The sequence below is a fragment of the Hydractinia symbiolongicarpus genome, chromosome 10 (assembly GCF_029227915.1).
Source record: "Hydractinia symbiolongicarpus strain clone_291-10 chromosome 10, HSymV2.1, whole genome shotgun sequence".
NCBI lineage: Eukaryota > Metazoa > Cnidaria > Hydrozoa > Anthoathecata > Hydractiniidae > Hydractinia > Hydractinia symbiolongicarpus.
The window spans coordinates 10,151,048-10,177,763 of NC_079884.1; the positions used below are offsets into that span (position 1 = coordinate 10,151,048).

A 26,716-nucleotide genomic window follows, 5' to 3' on the forward strand; every position below is an offset into this window, starting at 1 on the left:
CTCCAAAATGAATAAAGGAAATCTAATAAAACTTAACATTCGAATTTGTGTTCAAATACATTCTACTCGGTATACACGATACAAAATACAAAAGCGCGAAGAGACAGAAAAATCGTTCGAAAAATGGAGTTTTTTGAAAACTGCTAACTTTTAAAATCCGCCCTCTCTTGTGGATGGAAAACAACCTCGTTCCCAGGGCATTTTGCCTTTTCGATAAGTTGATATAGGCGTTAATAACGGCTCAGGTGCCACAAGACCCTGGAGACGAGGTTGGGGTGGAGAACAATCTAACGAGCAATCTCGTCACCAGGGCTTTTTTTTGCTTCATCCACGCATATCAGAAAGCGAAAAAGAGACTCTGGTGACGGAATTGTCTAACGAGTAGTTCTTTGAAATTTGACTCGATGTGCTCCCATCCGCCGCCGGCCTTTTCAGCAACATGGCGGGAGAAGTGAAAGGATTTTTGTTTTCATGGGCTGGAAAACAGCTGAAAGCTCGTCCTGAATTTACTATTTTACCAAATGGACCACAAAGATTTAATTACCAGGTTATCATTTTACTAACTTTACAGGACAAGTTAAAAACAACAAAATGCGATCGTTGTTTGAAATCTCAAATCCGGGCATTGAAATATTACGGTCAAACTCTTATAAAATTGGAACTGTATATTCGTACGCACTTTAATATGACATAAAGTGCGTATTATTAGTGCGTAGCGCTATTCATACGTAGAAAAAAGGAAAAAGAATCCTAACCCTAACCCTAAAGCACTTTACGTACGAATAGCGGATGAACATATACATACTCAAAAATGGGCAAAAGTGCGTACGAATATGCACTACGTATAAAATTTGGAAACATTAAATTTAAGTATTGTTCTGATAATCATATGGTTTTGAAAGTTTTCTATCTTATATGATTTTTGCTGATGAATCCAAATAATCCACTCATTTCCCTAAAAGTTTTTTTCGTTGCCTCTTAAAATTTGCTCATATCAAGCAAGATTCGAGTTCTTTCCAGATCAGAAACATGCCTTCTTTTAGCAGATGTTCTGTTTTCTCCTTGTCAATCAAAGGGATAGGAGAGATCCGTGCAAAGATATTAAATAAATCTGACAAGAGAGCCTCACCTTTTCAGCTCTTCATGAAAGTATGTAACCAAATTGTGTGACTTTATAACTATATCTTTATTGATCTATTGGTATCAAATAAAGCTTATTTGAAAACTCTACGCCAACAAATTTTGCTGGTGATGTCATTTTTATTTGACTTTTCGGATACAAGGCTTAATGTCCTGTTGCTAATAAACCGTTAATATGAACACTCCTGTCACTAGAAAAGTTCACACAATTCTTGTTTTGATGAACCAAGTTATGTTGACATAAATTCCGTTTTTCTGACATATTAGTTCCTGTGAGGTTCCAAGATAAAAAGTTTGGTGATTTACTTACTATTTAAAATGGATGCAGGATTTTTCAGCAAAATTTAAAAGTGTTTTTTTCATTTTTCATATTTTTTTTTTAACTTTTAACCTAATATCATTTTTCTGTGTGTGTGTGAAAACTAGGGTCAGACAGGCCTGTAGAACCACTAATTAAGTTTGAGCCACCTAAATCATTTTTCCAAAGATTGAAAATAAAAAATCATTTTCACAACATCTATTTGCCAATAACGAGTTAGCCAATGATTTTTGCATGATTTGCATGACATAACTCCCAATATTTGGAAAAATTAATCCCTGTGAAAATTATGTCCCATCAACAGACCAGCACAACAGCTAAATGATTAATCTCTTTGTAAATAAAAAATTATTGCTGTATGTATATGTGCACCAACGTATCCAGAGAGGTTTTGCTACCGGTTTACCGGCATGGGATCCCAAATTCATATCCCAAAAAAATAAAAATAAAAAAATAGGAAATTAAGTAAATATAAGCTCAAGTAGTATGTTTTTCTTCAGTAAATTTGCAATCCTTTAAATCGAGTAAACACCATTTTAAGGTCTCGTACACATGGTAAATGGTTAAAAACCTTTTCGAAACTTGCCAAATTTTCTCTTTTTCTTCGCAAGTTTGCTGAACCCCTTACAGGTTATGAAACATGTGCATGTTTTCTATTTTCTATTTGTAAGTTTAATAAACCATCACTACTGCAAAACAGTGAAGAAAAATATGGAATATGACTTTAAACAGGTTCTCAAATAAATCTACAACGAACAGACTTTGTGTTGCCATTATATAAAAAAACAGGAAACTAACAAGTGGCCTATATATTTATATTGTAAGTATTAATTCTGTGAAGAAAGTATTTATCAGCAACAAAGACTAAAAACGGAAAAATATAAAATTATGTAATAAAATGCAAGTAATAATTGTACAAAATTTTGGTGTTTTGAGTGCCGCAAAGCAATTTTCCAGCGGTCTAGGGACCCCAAAACCCAAAATTTCCCCTTCCGCACCACTTGGTGGTGCCTCACAGAGATACTAGCCTAAGCAAAAGTTGGGTATAAGAAAACGGTAGTCCCAAAAAGTCTTTGGATACGTCACTGATGTGATTAATATAAACGCCTAATGAACCTGTAAATTTGAACAAATTCTAACATGAATTTTGATTCACTCTTTCTTTTTCATTTTCTATAAACATGTCTAAAAATGCTCTGCAAATATCTTTTCTGTTTCATTTTGTGCAAATTTGTGAATTATTATTTAAAAAAAATTGTGACTTATTTAAAAACTAAATTTCCCTGATAAATGTAATGGAATGCAGAATAAGAATAAGGGATTTAAAAATATATATAAAGCACCTCTATCAATTAATGTAAACAGTTATACATATTAAATTTAAGAATAATAAACAAATTGCTGGGCAGTTTTTAGTTTAAAATATTGAAAGGCAGTTGTGTGACAAGGTCATGCTTGTTATATAGATGCGTTTAATAATTATATATCATCATCATCATTATCTATAATCTCACCTTTGCAACGCTTGTATACAAACTGAATATCAGCTCTTAACCTTCCACCAATACTACTGCACTTCTTGTGTACCCAATGCTTGCAAGTTTGGCAAAAAATTGAGTTACTACCAACCCCTTTCCTGCAAACTCCACAAGGCCACTTTCCAACTACAAGGTCACACTCGGCTGCAATGCTACTAATCATGATTTTAGACTATGCTGTGTTCACCCTTAGCCCTTTCTCTTCTAGTCCTTTCTTCCACTTCTCAAACTTTTCAACTAATTCTTCCATCGACTCTGCTATGAGAACCAAATCATCTGCATACAATAACTCCCATGGACAACCTGTTCTGAACTCCATCAACAGCGCTTCTATAACTAGAACAAACAACAAAGGACTAAGTACAGAACCCTGATGTACACTGTTGTAAAAAAGTTTCCAACCAAGTTTTAAATTTACTAATGCCTTTATTGAAGTTACTTTTTCTGATTAAAATTTTACTGTCATTTTAGGCAACACTACAAGGTGTTGACTATGTTGCTACGGGAGGTGGAAGTAACAAAAAAGAAGCGGAAGCTACAGCAGCTCGAGATATGTTACATCATTTAATACAGAATGGTTTTATTGCGCAAAATTCTGTTCCACCAAATATGTTGGTAAGTTGAAAAATTGTCTTTATGCCAATTTTAATTTTTTCACGGTAAATTAATGTAATGTAGCACTAAGAAAGATTCCTTAAAATGTAAAAAAAGGCATACCATGTTTGAGACATAACCACAGAAATTGAACTTCATATATTTGCATCTCCAACTGGTGATTTTGTATTGTTGGCACGTGATGTTTTTGTGATAGTTGTAGATTATATTATTCTTTGCTTCAGAACTTTTCAAAATAATGTTGTATTTGTTTTCCTGGTCAGTATTGTTAAATTCGCAATATGTGTGTGACTAACCTGTAGGTTATCTTCACAGTTCTCCTAATAACACAACACCAAATATACCCAATTGATTTACACACAACACAATATATACCACTATTATAAACACAATGATTTCACCAGCAAGATTTGTTCAACACAAGTAAACCCCACCACCAATTGATTCTTATTAGTAATCGCCTAGAATGGAAGATTAACAATCTCCCTCTATTTTCTTTTCTGCACGTTGTTCAGTTTATGCTGCTATGGGAGGAATTTATAGCGACTCCTACTCGCTTAGTATAGTGGTCCTGGGGAGATTTTGGCTTTTCACCAATGCCCTCTACTATACAAGTCTTGATCTAACAGTTACTGAAGTTGTGTGATGCCAAGTGCTAAGTGGTGTTTCAGCAATGAATTCTGAAAAATAAAACTCAAAAAAACTTTATAATAAAACATTTTGAAAACACAACATTTGATTGGTCACTAATACTCATCATGACCATTTTGTAGCACATTCAGTAGAAGTGTGCTATTTGCTCCTTGCTTTGTTAACACATCTGCTAACTGATGTTTAGTGGGAATCCACTTCAATATAACTTCCTTTTGATTGATGCTCTGTCTGAGAGAAGCCATGTCAACTCTTAATCGCTTATCTTCTAAAGCTTTTGTTGAATATGCAGCTTCATACAAAGATTTGTTATCTGTGTAGCACAAGATACCTTCTAGATCTGTCTTCACAATTTCCATTATTACATTTTTCACCCAGATACATGCATCAATACCATTAACAAGTGCCAACGTTTCTGCTGCAAGTGTGCTACGCACAACTCTTCTAATCTTTTTTGACTGCCATGTGATGGTGTTCTCAACACCTTTAAGAAAAACAAAAATTCCACTTTGAGAGCTTCCGTCATGTAGATTTCCAAATGAGGCGTCAGCGTACAAGATTAATTGTAATGGAGGTTTCAACTTCTAAAATTTTAGGCAAATATCAGGATCCAATTTCAACTTCTTTACCAATTTATTAGCTCTAATAACATCATCAACATTTGCACGGTTTAACTTTGTGCTTAACTGACAAACATCAAAAGAAATATCTGGCCTTGATTGAGAAGATACCCAATTTAATTGACCACAAATACATCAAAACTTAGATTGCTCTTCATGTGAGAGTTCTTGATGTTTGTTTTTGGTGCTTTGAATCTCAACCTGTTCCATGCTTGCCACATATTTGCTTTGGTCATACTCAGTAGAACTATTGAATTGTTGTATGTTGACTCCAACATATTTAAAATTACTGCAATTCTCTGACCCTACCCGAAATATTTTTCTAATGGATGCAATGACTTTTACTTGAAAATCTTCTGATCCTCCCCAAAGAAAATCATCAACATGTATTACGATCAATCCTTGACAACAGTCATCTTGAACCCAATAAAATAAAGCCTCATCAAATAAAGACATTTTCATTCCCAAACCAATTAACTGTTTCTTTACTCGTAAATACCAAGCTCTTGAAGCATCAGCAAGACCATATACTACTTTATTTAATTTCCAAAGAACGCCTATTACGTTTGCTTCCTTTGGGGGCTTTATAATTACTTCTCTATCAATCGGGTTACCTTGAAGAAATGCTGTTTTGACATCTAAGGTGTGGTATTCCCATTCGTTAGTTGCTAACATTGTGAGTACAATTCGCCGACTTTCTTTTGAAAACGTTAGGGAGTCTTTAGTCAGATTTTGAACCTCCTCTTCTTCAAAACCTCTTATGACCAAACGAGCTTTGACAATTTTGTTGCCCTCTATATTTTTTGTTGTGATTACCCATCTTGTGGATATTGTAGATTGACTTCTGTCTTCAACAGTGGAGAAAACATTGTTTTGCCAGTTGGTTAATTCTTTAAATTTCGCATTCAAGACCTCGTCTTCAATAGTTGGTTTTATCGCTAATAATACTTCTTCAGTGTCATTGGCTTCAACAACCGGTTGCCATTCACTCACACATCTTTTGAAATCTAACCAAATAATTTCACCTGTGTCTTCATTTTGCACATTTAAACAGCTGCCTTATTGCCTGCCTTTTTTTCCTTTTCTACTCACTTTACTTGTTCTGCTGTGAACTAATCCTTTAATCCACTCACTGTCTGGAGTTAGCTTATAGATGATTCTGGTTTTTAACTTTGGCATTCCTTGAAATATAGAGGTATTGCCTTTTTTTTCATTGACTGTGGTTTCACTTTTTAAAGTTTCATTAGATGTTTCCTCTATTGGTGTCCCATTGGTTTGTGTATTATCAATGGCCGCATCCTCAGTTACTGGTGCTTCTGTTACTGGTACTTCCGTAGTATTACTTTCAAGATCAACTATGTCAAAAATTTCGTCTTCCGGTGAAACACAGTTGTCCAACTGCATACTTGTTACTTCTGGGCTCTTTTCAGAGTCTTGTGATGGTTTCTGTGAATGTACTACTTGATTTACCTTTTGCAACCGACAAATGTGGACTCCCACATAACTTCCACCATGCTTGACAAGTACTTGTTTATTTTCTTGTCCAATTACAGTGCCTGGTCCATGCCATTTTTCGCTGTCTTTTCTTTTATAAAAGACTTTATCTCCAGGTACATACTGCACATCATTGTAACACTGGACATTATGCCGCAATGCTCTACGTGTTCTTTCAGAAGATTCTGCTGCTATGAATGCTCTTCGTGATGCATGCATCACAGCAAGGTCATGGGCCACTTGAAACTGTATTATTTATGGCTGGTAACTGATCAGTGAGGATGCAGGGATAGCCCTAGTTTTTAGCAAAAACAAGCTGGTTTGGTGAAAATCCATTGTTGTTTGATAAAGAATTCTTGGCACTAATAGCCCAGAAAAGTGCTCGATTAGGTGTACATTTTGTATCCTCTATAATCTTACTCAGCATTTCCTTAATAATACCATTGTGTTGCTCACATAGCCCATTCGACCAAGGACTTTCGGCTGCTGTTGTGGAAAACTCTATGTTAAATTGCTCACACATTTCTTCATACACCTTATTGATAAATTCTCCTCCATTGTCAGCCAGAAACTTTCTTGGTTGACCAAATCTTGCTAAACCAAATTTCAAAGATAATGTCTGTTATCACATCTTTATCTTTTGTCTTTGTTAACTTTGAAGATGAAAATCTTGTGAAAGTATCTATGATATGAATAAACCACAATGATTGTGAAAGTTGCACTAAATCTAAAGCCACACACTGATTGAATTCCGACGACATTGGTAAGCCAACATTAGGACGTGGTCTTGGTTTGCTATACTTAAGGCATACTTTACAAGAGTGTGAGACATTATCAATTAATTTCATGATTTCACTCCGGTCCTCTAAAAAGGAATTTGATGCTTTAATAAGAGATTTTAATTTCTCAGCACTTGGATGACAGAACTGATGATGAAGTTTGAAGATCTTGTTTTTTTTGGATTTTTCACTTGTGCATACAAAGGCAACTTGAGGAAGGAAATGGTCATAATTCTTTTCATCTAAGTCTATTCTCTTGTTGTTTAAAGGTATGCAACAGTGACCTGTGGTGGTAAATTTTAAAGGATGGCATTCTCCAAACATTTTAACAGTATCGTTGCTAAAATCTAAAACTGCATCTGCTTTTCTCATAGATGTTTGACTTAAAAGCAAAGGTATTTCATTGGGTACAACTTCTGTTTCTAGATTAACCTCTTTTGAACCAATGATTACAGGTAAGATTACTCGTTTTATGGAACAAACTGCCTTGCTATCTCCAAATTTAAATCTTGTTCCACCTGGATACTCTTCTGCCAGTTTATCACTATCAATATTATCAATGAAAAATCGGTACCAATTCTTACCACAGACTGTTTTGGTACAACCACAGTCTAAAACTGCACATGACAAAGTTTCACCAACGAGGGATTGCATTTCACTTTCTTTAATTTTAGAAAAAAATGTAACTTTTGAACGACTCTCTTCCTTTTTTACATCTTCAGACTCCTGATTCTCATAAGAATGGGGACAATTCACAGCCCAGTGATAAATGGACTGACAAATATTGCACTTTGAAATATTTCCAAATTCATCGGGCGGATTCATTACTCTGTTACTGGATCTGGTTTTCCTCCATCCATATCTTTGATTTGGTGCTGGGCGGATTCCGCCCCCCCCCCCTCAATAAATTTACATAGGATTGTTTAAATTGAATCAAACTTAGCACACTTATAGTACGTCATAAAAGGAACAAAATGGCGGCTATAAATTTTTGCTTGCGTCAGCACATTTTCTGTGACGTCATCAGAAGCTTGAAAATTGTTAAAAATACCACTATCTGCTTAAAATATAATTACTTTTGTTCTAGAGCGAATTTTTACATTCTGTTTGAAGTTTCTGAAAGCTAAATAAAATTTTTTTAACATATCTTCCGGTTTTTACATGAATCGAATAAAAAATTGCCACAAATTGCCCGAAAATCCGTTTTTTTTTCGATTTTCGGGTAAAATCCGACAAAATCGGGAAATCGGATTAGTCACGTGTCAAAATTTTTTATAATGATTCTTCTTGATGAAACAAAAGTTGTGTTGCAAGTTTCAAGTTCTAAGGATAATCCTAACAGGAGTTATTATATTTTCCCCATTATAAGGATTTCATAGAGATTTTAGGGGTAGTTTTGAGTAATGGCCAATATCAAAGCCTCTGAAAGGTATGGGACCTAATGCAGGTGTCTAATAGATAAATGTTGAAACTCAGTAAGTATCATAGCAATATGCGAAAGCAATCAGGAGTTATTAAAAAAAACCGTCAGGGGAGGGGGAATCCGCCACCACCACCCCCCCCCCAAGCGGACCGAATAGGGTTAAACCTTGAACGCTGATATCCACCTCTTTTGGTGAAGTAATTCTGCTCCTTAGAATCTGCGCTTGCCTGTAAAACAGGCTCTATCTTTACAGCATCATTTGACACAGATGAGGCCACAGTATCACCAAATATTTTCTTTAACTGTAATACCATTGAATCATAGCGTAATTCATTTATAGTTGCTCTAGCCAACTGTTGCTACTCTGGTGTAAGATTAGCGCTTTGTAAAACTCGGTATGCCAAAACTCCATCAGGAAGTTCCATACGATGAACTTGGATTTAGTGATATAATCGTTCAAACTCTATAAGGTATCATTCATGCTCATCTCAGAGGGTCGTTTAAATTTTTCAAAGACTTCATAAGCCAGGTACGCAGTTTGATTTTCAACCTTTAAGTAAATTTTGTCCAATCTGGCAGTAATAGCTTTTACCCCAGTTGTGGCACTGATTTGTTCAATTTCCAATTCTACTGCTTCTTTAGCTTTTCCTTTCAAACCCATGAATATAGCTGGCCCTTGTTTTTCCGCCTTTAGTTCTGTAAGTGCTTGCCATATTTGAACTTCTTTTTTACAGTCTTTGTAACTGGACTCTGTATTCAATGATGGTGGGGGTACCAAACTTTTCGACATTTCTCTATGATACTTTGCAATTTTATTCCTTTGCTACCATTTGTTAAACTCGCAATATGTGTATGACTAACCTGTAGGTTATCTTCACAGTTCTCCTAATAACAAAACACCAAATATATTCCAATTAATTCTTATTAGTAATCGCCTAGAATGGAAGATTAACAAGTATTTAGTTTTAAAATTACTATGGGTTATTATTCAATAGAAAACCTTGGTTGTTAGTTTTAACTCAGAGTTTCTATTCACTGATTTTAAGCACTAGGTTTTTTTAAAATATTTTTAACATTTAGAGTGGTCAGTCATATTCTATGGCTTTACCACAAAGTGGAATACAAAATTCTCAACCTGCAACACTACCTAAAAACATGCCAAGAGCACCTCATGAATTAGCAGCCATGCAACAAGCGCAAAACCAACTGAAGAATGTTCCACAATCAACTACACCAGCCTCGTTAATGAGTGCTCCAGGTATGTTTACTTTGCAAAACATACTATAATACAGTATGAGAGTTTTAGGCATGGAATTATTGTTTTGTGGTTGTTACAATTGTTTGTCATGATTTTCTGTTTACCTGCAAATCATTTTTAGCTGTTCAATTGTCAGTACAATATAATGTTAAAAACTGTAAGATTTCTATTATAGATTTGTTTATGGCTCAAATCATTTTGACTTGTGTGTCATGTCAAACTAATATTTATATTTCACCCCCTGAAATAGACATCGAGGCAAACATTTTTGGCAATAAGAGTTCTACCCTTATTCACTGTCTGTGGTGATAGTTTTATAAAGTAATTTAAAAATGCAAATTCACAACTTTGAATGTTAGGATCTCTCTGTATCTTCCCATACATTAATTTCAGAGTCTGATTTTAAAAAAATTGTCTATTGCCCTGCCTACATAATGCATTTCTGATTAATTAAGTTTACACTTGCTTGCAATTTTGTGTTTAAAAAAACGGTTTTATTATTAGTATTACCACCTCCTGAGTTACCAACTGAATTTGGACAACGAAATTATCATTACAGTATGTACGACAACAAGAGAAAATTAGAAGAGGTTTGTGTAAAGTCTTTTATCCTTGCTAGATTTCCACTTGTAAAAATGTATTATGTACACAATGTATTGTCTTTAATAATAAGATCACATGGTAAACATTTTTTTTTGATTAAATGATTTTTAATACATGAACTACTTAAAAAGTTAAATTTAGTCATATTTATTTACATATTAGCAAAATGATATCACTTGTCAAATCAGATCTCTGGATTTATATGGGATTATGTCTGTGTGACAATTTAAAGTAAAAGTCAAGCTTTGTACAGGAACTGTTTTAACAATGTAGCTACGCACCAAATAAATGCTTGCATGACTTATTATGTATGTGTATATGTGGTGTAAAAACATTTTTTAATTTTTTTCGTTTTTTAATTCATATATTTGTGGTAATTGCCTTTTGGTTTATTTTATCTCCACAGTTAATATATATATATTTTTTTTTTGCTCAATTTTGTTTTTATTGGTATTTTTTTATTCGATAATAGATTTTTGTCCAAAGAAACGCCATCTTGCCTATTGTGTTTCCTATTTAGGTTTTTTATGGCATTTTAAATATACTTTTTATTGATAAATAAGTTTGTAGTTTTTGGGGAAATTGCTCTATTCCGTATATAGCATGTAACAAGTGGGTGTTATGCTTAAATATTTGCTTTTTGGAACTGCAACTAACGAGTCAAGTTTTATGCTTTCACCCTAAATCTTCCACCTGTATCTGACCTTTTTCAAAACAGATTCTCTTGTATTCTACTGCCTCCTTAATTTGTACTTTGGTTTGTCATCCATAGGCAGAAGAGGTGGATACAAATGCTCACTTGCATGGTAATTGGACGATTGCCAATGCAAAATCACGTCTACACCAGTTTCTACAACAACGTAAAATACCAGCTGATTTTAAATATTTTTCTGAGGGTCCAGATCATGCCAGGTGAATGATAGTTTTACTGCCATCAGCATCAGCATTTATAATTTAACACAGCTTTTTCTCTAAACCAAGATGATAGCCAAAATACTACAAAATGTAAAGGTTAGACAAAATAAACAGCTTCTGAAAGGCTGTGAGATTCCAATAATATTCAAATGTTTTCTGTGACTACAAATACTAAGCATTTATAAAGAGAATGTTTGGTGTCTGAAGAAGTGGGTCAATTAGAAATACCATGTCTTATTGATTCTACATTTAATAATATATTGACAGATGACAGATGGATTGTTATTATTGAAATTACCTAACTCTGACCCTAAGCCTAAAGCCATTGCAGTTCACTTATAATTTTGAGGTTTAATAACTCTGAAACGAATAGAAATAACCAACATCTCCACTCGCTTGGGTAACTAGACTAAATCCTAAACGAAAATTGATCAAATGTTTGGGACAAAAGCATTATTTTTAAAAACATTTTGCTTTAGTGCATTGCTACATGGCCTTTTTCAAGTAAAACAGAATATATGTATAAAATATAGCTATATAAAGTTTTGCTCTATATGTTATGTATAATATATTAGCGTCTTGGTTTAACTTGATAGTCCTTCTTTTTTACAGGTTTTTTCGTGCTGAACTTAATTTTTGGGTAAAAGAGGCAAGACGTCAATTGAGTGGCAAAGGTAGTGCAGCAACAAAAAAACTTGCAGCTCAAAACTGTGCACTTAGTTTGGTACGACAACTGTATCATATGGGTGCTATTGAAATGGCAGAAGCTGGCCAGGTACAATGCAAAAAGAGAAAAACAGATGATGTAAGCATATTTTATTTTATTTCTGAGATTCCTTATCTACGACTATTTACCTGCTTCCATCAGTACAATAAAAACAAAATGTTTTTATAAAATGAATTGTTGTGCTAGATATTTTCTAGAATTACTTAAAATCACAATTTATGAATACGAGCATGGCAAAAACATATAGTTTTGTAAATGTACAAAAATTATTAATAGTAATAAAAAACTGCCACAGTAAATAAATTTTAAAGAAACAATTTAGTGTGCCAAATACATACAAAGCATGCATTATTGTTAAAGGGGAATGAAACCCAATTTTTTTTATTTGGAAATATCTTTTACAAACCCTTGAGGATGGCTAGTGTAAATGTTGGTACTCTGAGAGGTGGAGCAGGTGAAGTAGTTGAAATGTTAGAACGTAGATCTGTTGATATGTGTTGTGTTCAGGAAGTCAGGTGGAGAGGAGCTTCAGTGAGATTTGTGGAAGGTAGGAGGGCAAGGTGTAAGCTTTTTTGAATTGGTAATAGTGATGGATATGGAGGAGTTGGCATATTCGTTACAGAGAATTGGGTAGAAAAAGTAATAGATGTTATGCATGTAGTATAGTGATAAAGTTTTTGATAGGTAATAGGATTGTCACTTTTCTGTCAGTTTATGCTCCACAGTGTGGACTCAGTGAGGAAGATAAGGATAAGTTTTATGATGAGTTGATAGCAGTCACATCAAAGTTTGGAGACACTGAACTTGTCATGGTGGGGGGCGACTTTAATGGTCATGTTGGGAAGTCGTCTGAAGGTTAGAGAGGTGTACATAGAGGCTATGGATTTGGAAGCAGAAATAATGAAAGGGGAGAGATTGCTTGAGTTTGGAATGTCAACGGACATGGTGGTTTGCAACACATCATTCAGTAAGAGACAGAGTAGGCTGATAACATATGAGTCAGGTGACTGCAAGACACAGATAGATTACTTCCTGGTTAGAAAGTCAGACATTAAAGTGGTGAAAGACGTGAAGATTATATCGGGGAAGAGTGTGTTTCCCAGCATAGGTTGCTGGTTTGTGATACTATCTTGAAGAATGTTAAAGAAGTCAAGGGAGAGTACAGGCTCTGTTGTAAAGTCTGGAAGGTGAAGGGAGAGATTGTAGCAAAACAATTTAGTGCAAAAGTTTCGCAGTTAGCCCACAATGGTCAATGTGATAATGACAATGTTGAAAGTACTGGGACTACTTTGAAGAATTGTCTTCTAGAAGCTTCTGATGATACCTGTGGGTGGACAAATGGACCAACTGGACATAGACAGACCTGGTGGTGGAATAATGAGGTTGACCAGTGTATAAAGGAAAAGAGGAAACTTTGGAAAGAGTGAAAGTCAGGCGGTAGTAAAAATATTTACTTAGAAGCTAAACATTGTGTACAGCAGTGTATAGGGCAAAATAAAAAGCAGAGAGAAACAGATTTGCAGATGTGTTAAGAAGGGAAGATTAGCGCAATGAGGTATTCAAGATAGCAAAGCAAATGAAGAAGACTAATCAAGATGTTGTAGGGGAGAAGTGTATACATAATGATGAAGGTGTTTTGCCTAGCACAGAGGAGGAAAAAGGGTAGCTTGGAAGATTTATTATCAGAGGTTGCTTAACACTGAGTTTGATTGAGATGAGGATAATTTGTCTGATGATGATGTTGTAGAAATTCCAGCTATGCAGATCAAGACAGAATGGGTAGTGGAGGCTATTAGGAAATTGAAGATTGGCAAGGCTGCAGGAGTATTAGGTATTGTTGCAGAGATGGAAAAAGCATCTGGATATATTGGAGTTGAGCTTGATACAAGTGTTGCTAACCAGATTAGTGCTATTCCCAGTGAGTGGCAGTCGAGTGTAATAGTGAATTGTTTCAAGGGCAAGGGTGATGCATTAGAAAGAAGTAACTATAGAGGTTTGAAGTTGGTTGATCAAGTAATGAAAGTTATTAAAAGAGTGATTAATAAGTTACTTAGAGGAAGAATTGATATAGATAAGATGCAATTTGGTTTTGTTCCAGGGCGTGGCACTACAGCTACAATATTTTTACTCAGACAGCTTCAGGAAAAGTATTTAGGAAAGAGAAAGAATCTCTATTTTGCCTTTGTAGATTTAGAGAAAGCTTTTGATAGAGTGCCACGTAAAGTTATTTCTAGGCTATGAGAAAATTATGAGTGGCTACGATGGTACAGTCTATGTACAGCAATGTTAGAAGCCGTGTCAGGATTAGTGATTTGCTTAGTGATGAATTTAGTGTAAATGTTGGTGTACATCAGGGCTCTGTACTTAGTCCTTTGTTGTTTGTTCTAGTCTAGAAGCGCTGTCAATGGAGTTCAGAACAGGTTGTCCATGGGAGTTATTGCATGCAGATGATTTGGTTCTCATAGCAGAGTCAATGGAAGAATTAGTTAAAAAGTTTGAGAAGTGGAAGAAAGGACTAGAAAAGAAAGGGCTAAGGGTGAACACAGCAAAGTCTAAAGTCATGATTAGTATTATTGCAGCCAAGTGTGACCATGTAGTTGAAAAGTGGCCTTGTGGAGTTTGCAGGAAAGGGGTTGGTAGTAACTCAATTTTTTGTCAAACTTGCAAGCATTGGGTACATCAGAAGTGCACTAGTATAGGTGGAAGGTTAAGAGCTGACATTCAGTTTGTATGCAAGCGTTGCAAAGGTGAGATTATAGAGAATGAAGTATTTCAAGCTTTAATGATGTACAACAGTGCCCCTTTAGAGATAGTTGAGAACTTCTGTTACTTAGGTGATATGTTAGGCAGTGAAGGGGGTGTTGGAAGAAGTGTTACTTGCAGGATAGGTTCTGCTTGGAAAAAGTTCAGAGAGTTACTTCCTTTGTTTACTACCAGAGGCTTGTCAATTGAGGTAAAAGGTATGTTGTATGAGGCCTGTGTAAGAAGTATTATGTTGTACGGTAGTGAGACATGGGCAGTGAAGCAGGAAGATCTTGACCGTTTAGAAAGGAATGATATGAGAATGGTTAGGTGGATGTGTAATGCGAGTTTAAGAGACAGAAGAGTTCAGATGAGCTAAGAAGCAGGCTAAGTATCCTTAGAATTAAAGATGTTATCCCGATAAGAAGATTGAATTGGCTGGGGTGCTTGGAAAGAATGGAGGAGGATAATTGGGTAAGGAAGTGTAGAGACCGGATAGTTCCTGGGGCAAAGCCCAGAGGCAGACTGAGAAAGACTTGGCAAGAGGTTATAAGGACAGACTTGATACAGAGGAAGTTGAGTTTTGATCTAACACAGTCTAGATCAGATTGGAAGAGGGTCGTTAATATGGGGCATATTAATGACCCTCAGTCCAACCCAAACTAGCATGGAAAATGGACATTAAGCCGAGAATGATGATGAATGATGATTTCAATTTTTTGATCTCTTCATCTTTTTTAAAGTTGTTTACACAATGTGAACAAACGTATCAGCGTATTTGTTAATGTTATCTTTCTTCCAAAAACGATGCCTACTTGTAAAGCTTATGGTTGTAGAAATAGTGCTGGGAAAGGAAAGGTGAAGAAGTCTTTCTTATGATTCCTTGACCAAACAGTAACAAAGAAAAGTTGCGTTGTTTGAGATGGGTAAACAGCATAGATCGCTTTTTTGTTGTTGTTATTGTTTGTTTGAAAATACTAAGTCCCACAAATTCTTTAAAACCAGTATATTTTCCATTTGGATCAGGAAATTCTTCCCTTTTTTTCGCACAACACAAGCTGGAATCACTACGTGATATCCTTTTACAAGCCTTTCATAATAATGTACCAAAGCTGTGTACCATCGGTAACTGGTGTACCTCATTTCCGTACAAGGAATCAATATTCATGTTATAGTGTAAACCAGGATAAAATATTCAAAAGAAGTTATTGATTCATCAAAACTTCTTTGAAACAAATTATTATTTAAGGCACATAGCTCTCCTCCTTTTTTATTTGATATTCAAGGAATGACATTTTTATAATTAAATAATCTGCGATGGTGTGTATTTTCATAGCGCATGGACCTGTAAGATTATAAAGCGAAAAGTGAGAAGATAAGAAGAACGTTTTATTTTTGTGTGACTATACGAAATATGGTCTGTAAAAATATTTTCTGGTGTCGTCGATGTCATATAACTTCCTTTACTTGCTACACTTTACTTTGCAGAACACCAAAATTTTTGTGTTTGTCTTCGTAAGTTTTTAGAAAATGTTATTCTAGTTACCTCCCTATGCAGTCACCCTTCAACCGGAGATTGAAAGAAAGTTGCAGGAAGTGTTGGAATTGCGAAATATAATACCAGTGCAGGAGGTAAGAAAAATTAAAATTTTCGATTAGAAATGGTGTGCTGATTTTTTGGGGTTTGTTTATATTTTAATTATCATTTTTTGATTTGTAATTTTAATTATTATAAATAAGTCAATGAAGAATTATTTAGCTTTTTTAAAAATAATTATTTTAATTTTGTTTTTGATAATATATCAGTTTCGAATAAATGCTTGCATGAAAGAAAGTAGAAGTGATGTCTACGATTTTAACTCGTCTGTATAATCAAAAATATAATTTTTTGTGATAATAAAAGCATACTGGAACCTGAAGATTGCAAAAAAGCATAGAAAAAAACTTTTTTTGTGTGAAGATCAAAAAAAAAGAAACAGTTTTAGCAAATCCGTAGTTTGCTAAGATTGTTTTGTGAATACTTTACACAAAGAAAATGAAAGTTAGATAAACTTATCTTCAGGTTCTGGTTTGCTTCAAAGTTAAGATGTGGATATAACAATGTGAGTGTTCTTAATATTCTTTTCAGTGATTTGTGATATTAAAAGTCTTGATTCACTAGAATCATTTTTCAGTATACCAGTACAATAAATTCAAAAAATTTGAGATTAAATAATGTTGGCAAAATCAGGCGACAAAAATATGTTTCGTGTTTTTTATATCACATTTTTCAAGTTTTTCATGTTGCAAAAAGAATTGCAATATTTCCTGATTTTTAAAAACATTTATAAGGTCTGATAAAAGCAAATAAAAAATATATATGGAGTATTAGAGCAAAATTAGGAAATTAGGCTGTATGAGGTTTTTGTATGTTACAATTTTAAAAAAAATCTAGCGTGTGTAATCTATTTGCTTTTGAAGGTTATGAGTTATCCAAAATAAATTTAAAGTTGGGTGCAATAGTTAAATAAAGAACGTCTGTTTGTCCCATATATTTCAGTAAGGCAAATTGTTGTTTCTTTACTACCAAAAAATTAGGCATTTAAGTCTGTCAAAATATATTTTGCTATGTTATTGTTGATGGTATGGTTTTGAAGGTTCAAAAATGTATTTTAACTAAAAACATTAATCATAGCCCAAATTAGGAGAAAAAGTCAATTTGCAACTTCCACCTCTACCTGTTAATTTTGACAATGTGCAAAGAGATGAACACCAAGTAATACATTGGGAAGCACCAAACCCAAGCTGGCACCCATGGATAGCTCAACCAACAATCATTGAGGGTGCAGAAGAATATATGGTATGTATACTTTTAGTTTTTATGTTATGTTTTAAGAAGATATTTATGCATTGACTACTTTATTTGGTTATTATTTGGGAAAATTAATCTTTGTTGTTTGAGTTTAGAATTTGTTAGCACAGTTTGGATGCTTTACCATTGAAGTGTGGTCTATCTCTGTTTCTGCCAGTGTTTTTAAAGGGTAGTTTCTTTTGAATCAAATTGCATTTCTTTCGTAGGAACCTCCCCCTACTGGCAATGATTTATATGATGAATTCCAAATGAAATGGCAGGAACAAAACTTCAAAGATATGTTGGAGAAGAGGAAAGCACTTCCTGTCTACAATCATAAAGAAGAAATTTTGAACATTGTTCGTGAGAACCAAGTTGTAATTATACGAGGAGCAACTGGTTGTGGAAAGACTACACAGGTTTTTATTTGAATGATTTTCTCTACAAAAAAGTTCTTGTTTGAATGTAATTCTAAGTTAGGTAAAAGTTGGCAAAGAAAGGTCTTTATGAATGGAAATGCTGTATTAAATATATTTTGAAGATTAATACTTCATTTAAGAAATATTACTTTAGCAACTATAGCTTCTTTCGGCGTCATAGAGGAAATTTTTAGTAAAAAAAGGTATAAAAGTTTATACTAAATTAAATCCAACAGAGGAACTTATTTTTAAAATGTTTAAAAGTTTTATATTAGTGTCTGTTAAGGTTAACACAGAAGGTGTTTTTTCTATAAAAGAGTAAACTCCATGTGGTTATTCTAGATTTTTAGGGGCTGTTTACATAACAGGTGCGACCCGGCAGGACGTTTGCCAGGACAGCTTAGCTGGTACTGAACAAATTGTTCAAGGACAAAAATGTTCCATATAAACACAGTGATTTTAAGTAAAATTATTGACAAGAGCAGAATATCGGCAAACGTCTCGTCTCTCAACACCCCCTTACTCTATTTTTTACTTATATTAATGTGTATTCTTTATGACATCACTTCCTTTCTCATAAAAATCGAGCTCTAAATGTTTTTTCCTCTTATCTTTCATTAAAAAATTTTTAAATTTGTCTTACAGGTACCACAATATGTTTTGGATGATTTCATTTTGAACAGCATTGGTGACCAGTGTAATGTTGTTGTTACTCAGGTATGCAAAAGTATATTTCACATGTTGTAGTCTGACATAAATAACAGGTGTTCGATATAAATGTAAAATGTAGTCTGGATTCACATCACTGTTATACTGTATAGTTAATGGTGTGATGATTAGCATATAGTTTGGATTAATTGTCTGGTCGGTTAAATCTTTCGTAGCTATAAACTTGGCTAAATCTTTCATGATGGTGGGTCCCTAAGGGGACATTTTGTTCTTTAACAAATAGTGTCTTCCTATGTCATACGTAGGGTTTCGGTATAAAAACTGATTTAATTTATCAATCTTATTCCCAGCCTCGTCGTATCAGTGCTATAAGTGTGGCAGAGAGAGTAGCTACTGAGAGATGTGAACCACTTGGAAATAGTATTGGTTATTCTGTTCGATTCGACTCAGTACTACCCAGAAGCCACTCGTCAATATTTTTTTGCACAGTAGGTAAGTCCCATTAAGGTCACGTTGACTTTACAATGTTATTGACAGAGAAGGGTTTTAAATCCCGATAAATTTAATTCTAACTTCGGATTCCCTAAACCTGTTTTCAACGTGCTATTGTAATAGTTACAAATTATTAAAAATGTGTTGAAAATTAGCACAATTTTTTAAACTTGACTTATTGAATATGACAGAGGTCACGGGAAAGTGAATCTGAGATACTACATTGAAATTTTTTTGTATCCAATTAAATGTATTATGTGTTTTTTAAGGTGTACTTCTGCGAAAGCTGGAAAATGGTCTGGCTGGTGTTTCTCATGTTATTGTTGACGAAATTCACGAACGTGATATTAATGTAAGCTTTATTTCATGATCAATGGTTCTCCAGTCACATGTACGTGTTTGGTAAACTATTATTGGTAACCCCCCCCCCCTCAAAATCTATTTTCGCCTCATTTTCAGTAGTGAAACATCTTAAAAAAATGCGTTATCTTTTTTGAGAAGATCAAAAACCTACTAAATGCTTCTCGAAAGCCCAATAATAAAACAAATGGCCACACCCATCTACAGTAAATATGGGTGCCAGTTTTATGAACGTTTCAACCCATAACAAACGGTTTGTATTTTTTAGTCTGACTTTTTGATTGTCATTCTTCGTGATATGATTTCCTCATTTCCAAACTTACGAGTGATTTTGATGAGTGCAACTATTGACACTTCCTTGTTTTCCGATTACTTTGGTGGATGTCCAGTCATTGAATTAGAGGGAAGGGCTCAACCTGTTCAAGGTTTGTTTTGTTGATGCTTGATTTTGAAGTACCATTTAATTGAATATACTACTGACATATTATCTGTGGCAGTAAATGTTATTTAACTAGAATTGGATTTATATTTGTCTCTTTATTTTAGAGTATTATCTTGAAGATATTATTCAGATGTTGAGTTTTGTTCCTCCTTTAAAAGAGAAAAAAAGAAAAAGAGATGTTGATGTTGATGTGGAAGAAGAGGTTGGTAGCTCCTTCGTTCATTCATTCGTTCCAAAAAACGTTTCCAAAAATGATTTTATCTTAAAGTCTATTTTCCAAAACAAACATGCAAGTGAGAAACGTGAGAGCAGTAAATCTTGTTTACACAGGCTTGATGTTTTAATAACAGCCGTCATAAACTCATCAACTCTTCATTTGTTTCGTCTGCAGGAAAATATGAACAAAATATGCAGCAACGATTATTCTTTACAAACAAAAAACTCAATGGGTCAACTAAGTGAAAGAGAGACATCATTTGAACTTGTTGAGGTTAGCTTTATTTTAGTACTGAACTATTATTTTAAAAGTATGGTGTAAATGGTGCAAAAACTAACCCGAGCCTCTACCTGTTTAGGCTTTGTTGTCGTATATAGCAACATTAGATGTACCTGGAGCTGTCCTGGTGTTCTTACCTGGATGGAACCTCATTATGTCATTGTTGAAACATCTTCAACAGCACCGCGAATTCGGTTTGTTCTGTTTTTTTTTTTCTTACTCCCTTGGTGTTTTGTGCTTTAGTAGATTGTTCGCAAATTTGGGGACACTTCCTCGTTAGATGGATGACATGTATTTGTAGAACCTCAAACTAGTCATATGTAAAAAAATTTATTTAGGTACTTCAAAGTATCGGGTGCTACCCTTGCATTCTCAAATACCTCGTGAAGACCAGAGGAGGGTTTTTCAGTCAGTCCCAGACGGTGTTCGAAAGGTAAGTGTTAATTCTATTTGTATCAAAATTTCTAGTAAGGTGGAGATCTTCTTTTGGTAGCTTTTCAGGTTCCTTCTTTATATTTTTTATCGATCAATATATAATTTTATATCGATCACTACTTAAAAAAATAGTGTTGTTGCTGCTTATCGAAAGGCTTTTTTCCGAAAAGTACTTCGTAGCATCAATGTCAAGATTGAAATTAAGAATTATTTGTGTCCAATTTTTATCTTATCTTTCTTTTAGATCATCTTGTCAACAAACATAGCTGAGACGAGTATTACCATCGATGATGTTGTCTTTGTGATCGATTCTTGCAAGTAGGTTTTAAAAAATACCAACGTTAGTCTTCCAGAACTAATTTGAAAATTTTCCGTGTAAATATCCCCCTCTCTCTTTCTCTCAGAGCGAAAATCAAGCTGTTTACCTCCCACAACAATATGACAAACTATGCAACAGTGTGGGCGTCTAGAACTAACATGGAACAAAGAAGAGGGAGAGCTGGTCGTGTTCGACCTGGTTTCTGTTTCCATTTATGCAGCAGAGCTCGCTTTGATAAGTAAGTCGAAACTGGTTTTTATGTGCGTTTGAAAGAAATTGTAATGTGAGATTTGTTATTAAGAACTCGAGGGAAACCTTGAGAGCTCTCACATTGAGAGCTTTGTGCTATATCTTTTACTATATCTTTAACAGGTTGGCACAGCATACTACACCAGAAATCCTAAGGACACCATTGCACGAGTTGGCTCTAAAAATCAAACTTTTAAAATTAGGAAAAATACAAAACTTTTTAAACAAAGCAATGGAACCACCTCCTATGGATGCTGTGGTAGAATCGTTGGCTCTGTTGAAAGAAATGGAAGCCCTGGATGGAAATGAACATTTGACTCCGTTGGGTTTTATACTTGCAAAATTGCCTATTGAACCTAGACTGGGAAAGATGATCATTTTAGGATGTGCTTTCCAGTAAGTATACTATACATCAAATCGTGGGAGGAATGGTCTGAGAAGTTTTAAAGTTAGTTATTTTTCAGCCTGTCTTTTATCACAATGTAAGTGCTTTCAATTTTAAAATTAGAAACGACAAAGCCGGAAGGGTACATCCTGCATTTCTTTAAGAATTATGCTCAAATCTTTTTGAGAATTGTGGCATAAATATTTTGACTAACGACGCACCACTGTTTTAGTCCTGTAGTTTATACAGGATTCTTTTTCTTACGCGCACCTTTTTTCTTGTGTTTATTTCTTCTGTCATGTGTTTGCAGGGTTGGTGATGCCATGTGCACAATAGCAGCCAGTACTTGTTTTCCTGAACCTTTCGAAACACCTTCTGATCGAAAGAGATTAGGATGGGTACACAAAAAATTTGCCGGTAACCGGAACAGTGATCATTTAGCAATGCTTTGGGCTTTTCAGCAATGGCAAGACGCGAGGTGAGATGTAGATGTACATTACAATACTTTTACCATTTAAATACTACATCCTTTAAGCTGCATCTAAATTAGCTTTTTTCGGTTTTTTTAACAACTTTTCAAGGCGTTTTTATGTCTTATTATCTGAACTTATTTTTCAATTTTTGTGCATAAAGTTGGCAAACCTTGCTTCCCAATTCTTGAAAAGAGCTTTTTAAAATATTATAAATCGTAAAATGCTCCAAATTAAACTTTTATGATCTTGTCTTATATGAGAATTGACTTTTTACAGAGTTTTCACGATATACTGTTATTTTTTCAGAGGTGTTGACGAAACAGCCGAACAACATTTTTGTGAAACACACGAATTAAATATGTCGACTTTGCGCATGACAGACGATGCTATTATGCAACTGAAGGATTTGTTATGTAACATTGGTTTTCCTGAAGATAGTCTACATCCGCAGCCTTTCAATTATCGTGGTTTGGATGAACAGTTAGATTTGGTAAGTGGGTTTTGTCATTTTACTGTTGGTGTGATATTCTCTGCTTTTCTGTTGTTCCTCCTGTCGTCGACGTCGTTGTCTTTGGTGTTTTGGTGGTTGTAGTGGGAGTGGTGAAGGTGCTGTTGTAGTCGTTACTGTCATTTTCGTCATCATCGCTGTTGTTATCATTGTTAACGTCGTCGTTGTTACTGTCATTTTCGTCGTCATCGTTGTTGTTGTCATTGTCGTCGTCGTCGTCGTCGTTGATGTTGTCATTGTCGTCGTCATCGTTATTGTTGTCATTGTTGTCGTCTTCGTCGTTGTTATTGTCATTGTCGTCGTTGCTGTGGTTGTTGTTGTTGTTGTCGTCGTTGTTGTGGTAGTTTTATCCATGATCCTTGTTTAAATTTAAAAATATCAACAAATTAATCTTTATTGGTATTTTAGGTGACTGGTTTGTTGTGTATGGGATTGTATCCAAACATATGCATACATAAAGATAAACGAAAAGTCTTAACCACAGAAGGAAGCGCTGCTTTGATCCACAAATCATCAGTGAACTGCACGAACAGAGAGATAACCTTCACTTCACCATTTTTCGTGTTTGGAGAAAAGGTACCTTTAAAATCAGAAACTTGACGAATATTTGTCTAATTCGGGAAAGTTTCTATCTGTTTAGCACTGTTTTCTATGAACTTTTCTGTCGCTTCCGCGATTGACGTTTTTCTATGCTGAGATTTATATGTTTTTAATAACGTATTATTCATAGATTCGTACTCGAGCAGTATCGTGTAAACAAATGACAATGATCTATCCTGTTCAGTATCTCATCTTCAGTCCCTGCAAAGCAGAATCTTCAACCAATTTAGTTAATATTGATGACTGGTAAGTAAAGGAGGGGACAAAGAATTTTTTTACACACACTTTTGATAGGAAACATATAAAATGTTCTCAAAGTTTGTATAAGCTTTTTTGCACCTTTAAAATGCGTTTCGCACTGAATTCGCTTTTTAAATTTTAGTTAATATTCCAAAAGTTAGTTGTGGAAAGTGCCTATGTTTTATCTTGATATTATGTTTCTTATGAAAATAAATGTGTAGCTATATTATTGCTACAACAATTTTTTAGTACCTTTTCAGTTTTTTACTTACTTGTTTTTTTTTCTTTATTTGTTTTCTTTCTCCTTGTCTGCTTCCAAAATTCATTCAAACAATTGTTTTTCAAATTTTTAGGATTGATTTACAAATTCCGCATTATCAAGCTGCTTCGCTTGTGGCAATGAGAAATATAATTGAAGATCTTGTTATTCGAGTTGCCAACAATCCGCAAGTGATCACCGAGCCCAGTCCTGACGATACTTTGGTATTGACGTTGATCCGAATGTTATCAAGAAGCGATGCGGGCTCATACATGGTACAACAACCTGAACAGAGGGATAACGTTGGTTTTAGGAATGACTTCAGAGGAGGGCCACCACGTGGGCCGTAAGTAATTTTGGACATTCGACTCACGGTGAATGGAAAAGAGGCGTATAAATAGATGATGTTGCTTTTTTTCCATGAAAAACAGTTCGCGGAAAAATTTGAGTTGCTATTTTGATGGGCAGAATTACTTATTCAAATTCTTTTTTATTTGTAACTAACTTAATTTAACAGGGATTTTTCACTTGCACAAATGTCTAGTCTAAGTGTGGGAAAATCAATAGTGTGAATGCCTTGTGTTTTTTTAGAATGAACCGTGGTGGTAGAGGACAATTTAGTTCATACGCTAAGCCACGTGGTTATCAAGGACCTCGACATTTCCGTGGCAACCGAGGTGGGGGATATGGAGGCAGTGGAGGCTATCGTGGTGGCGGTGGTGGTGGAGGTTACCGTGGAGGAGGTGGTGGTGGCGGTTATCGTGGAGGAGGTGGTGGTTTTGATAGAGGCGGTTATCGTGGCCGCGGTGGTTGGTAAATTTCCAAGTGAGAGACACTCAACAACTGAAAAGAAGATTCAGTTAAAGAGAGATTGTATTTTCATACCATTTCTGAATGACTTTAATGAAGACTCACACACAAAACAGTTAACAAATTTGTTTCACTCAAAACAGAAAGACTTTGCATAGAATGTTGAGGTGATTTCGAACAACGAACGAAGGATCACTCAACTGCTGAATGTTAACGACTATAAAAAATTGTAAATTCATCACTCTTGGTAAACTAATCGCAAAAAGCGTGTTGCGGTGTGGAAACAACACCAAATTTCGAATAGTTTTTTCTACCAATTTTAATTAACCCTCCTTCATATTAAAAAAAAATTAGGTTACCAAGAGTATGGTTTTTCATTTTTGTGGAACAAGTTAAACAAGTTGAACATCAGAAAATAAGCTTATGTGTTTTGAAACTTTAGTATAGGTCAAATTTCTTTTGTGGCTTACTCAACGAATCGACATTTTTGTCCAAATCATCTAATTTTTATCATTTTTATCAAATTTTGTAGGATCAGCAAAAATGTGGACCAATGAGATATTGGATTTAGCACAGCCATATTCAAGAAGTAATGTTTTGTTGGCGTTGTCATAAGCCACAGTTAAAACCTTCATATTTTTTAAGGTTTTTAGAAAAAAAACCGTTGCAGATTATTTAGCAGCCTAAAAACCATTTGAAAAAGTATTAACTGAACTTATATGAGTGAGAAAATAACAATGATATCTGTTTAGTTAAAGGTAGTACATCAGTGCCTATTTCTATGGACTTTTGTAACTCATTTTCATTTTTTTACAAAAATTTTAGAAACCGGTTATCCGCAAAAATCTCTATCGCGAATTATTCTTTTTGTGCCTGATACAAATTCTATCGCAATTTTTTTTGCAATTGTACTTCGATTCTCGTGGGCATGTAGAAGTTCTTTTATGTTCGTTTCAAAATACCTTATTGGAAGGAAATTTTTGCGATTTGGGCTTTCATTAGCGAAATTAAATTCCCGCGAAAATGTTTTTCCCTTCATTCGCAAAATTTAATATCCGCGAATAAAACATTTTTTTCGTTCACGAATTAAACATTAGATATGAAAAAAGTGATGGAAGAAAAATATGGTTAATAAAACAAACTAATACACCAAACCGACATCCCCCGGGACCGTGCGGAAAAAAGGGTCTGGGGAAAAATTAGTGAACACAAATTTCTAGCGCCTTCGGTGGTTTTAAAGCTCATGCTGCGAAGAGTGGTTTTTTATTTTTGGTTGCAGCTTTTTTTTTAAGTTTAGTTTGCTATGCATTACGAAATGGTCAATAAAATGAATGTGGATGAGTTAAAGATGTTCTTCAGGCTTCGTGGTTTAAAGGTTTCAGGTAGAAAGGCTGAATTGTTAGCTAGAGTGTTGTTGCTTCTGAGATCAATGTTCCACTTGCTAAAAAAAGTATCAGGTTTAATTTTTGTCAGCCCTAACATTCTCGCTTTAAAATATGGTCGCACAATGGAAGATAATGCAGTCAATAATTTTGTTGCCAGCCAAGGTGAACATCACAAGGATCTTCAAGTTGTAGAAGGTGGGTTGTATTTATAAACAGATCTACCGTTTATCGGTGATGGCCCTGATCAAATGGTCGTGACCTGCTATATTCCACTCAATGTCAAATGCAAATGGTTTTTACAGGTTGTCAACATTGTTACTTTTTTAATGGATACATTTTGAACAAACTGGCTTTTAATAAAGAGCACTGGAATGACTTAACATCTACATTCAGTGAGTTTTACGATCATTTTTTAACCTCATTTTACAGCTTATAATTTGACCCAAAAGAAGAAACGGTTACTTTTATAGCCACACATGTTGATTGTCTAGTGAAATGCCCAATTTTCCTCGATTAGGCAA

General features: G+C 34.6%; 1 protein-coding gene across 1 annotated transcript; it reads left to right on the forward strand.

Annotated features, from left to right (window-relative positions):
• Positions 1-415: 415 nt before the first annotated feature.
• On the forward strand, positions 416-25,659 carry LOC130662649 (ATP-dependent RNA helicase A protein-like). Its single transcript, XM_057461549.1, has 26 exons — positions 416-547; positions 3,469-3,612; positions 9,660-9,837; positions 10,342-10,427; positions 11,213-11,352; positions 11,968-12,160; positions 16,367-16,456; positions 17,499-17,663; positions 17,882-18,073; positions 18,719-18,790; positions 19,093-19,234; positions 19,504-19,586; positions 19,863-20,019; positions 20,141-20,238; positions 20,428-20,526; positions 20,612-20,726; positions 20,871-20,965; positions 21,212-21,285; positions 21,372-21,524; positions 21,659-21,931; positions 22,231-22,398; positions 22,700-22,883; positions 23,310-23,477; positions 23,632-23,747; positions 24,095-24,346; positions 24,592-25,659. Exons 1-26 carry the CDS (start codon positions 440-442, stop codon positions 24,815-24,817), a joined length of 3,771 nt encoding a protein of 1,256 aa, XP_057317532.1. The 5' UTR covers positions 416-439; the 3' UTR covers positions 24,818-25,659.
• Positions 25,660-26,716: the final 1,057 nt, after the last annotated feature.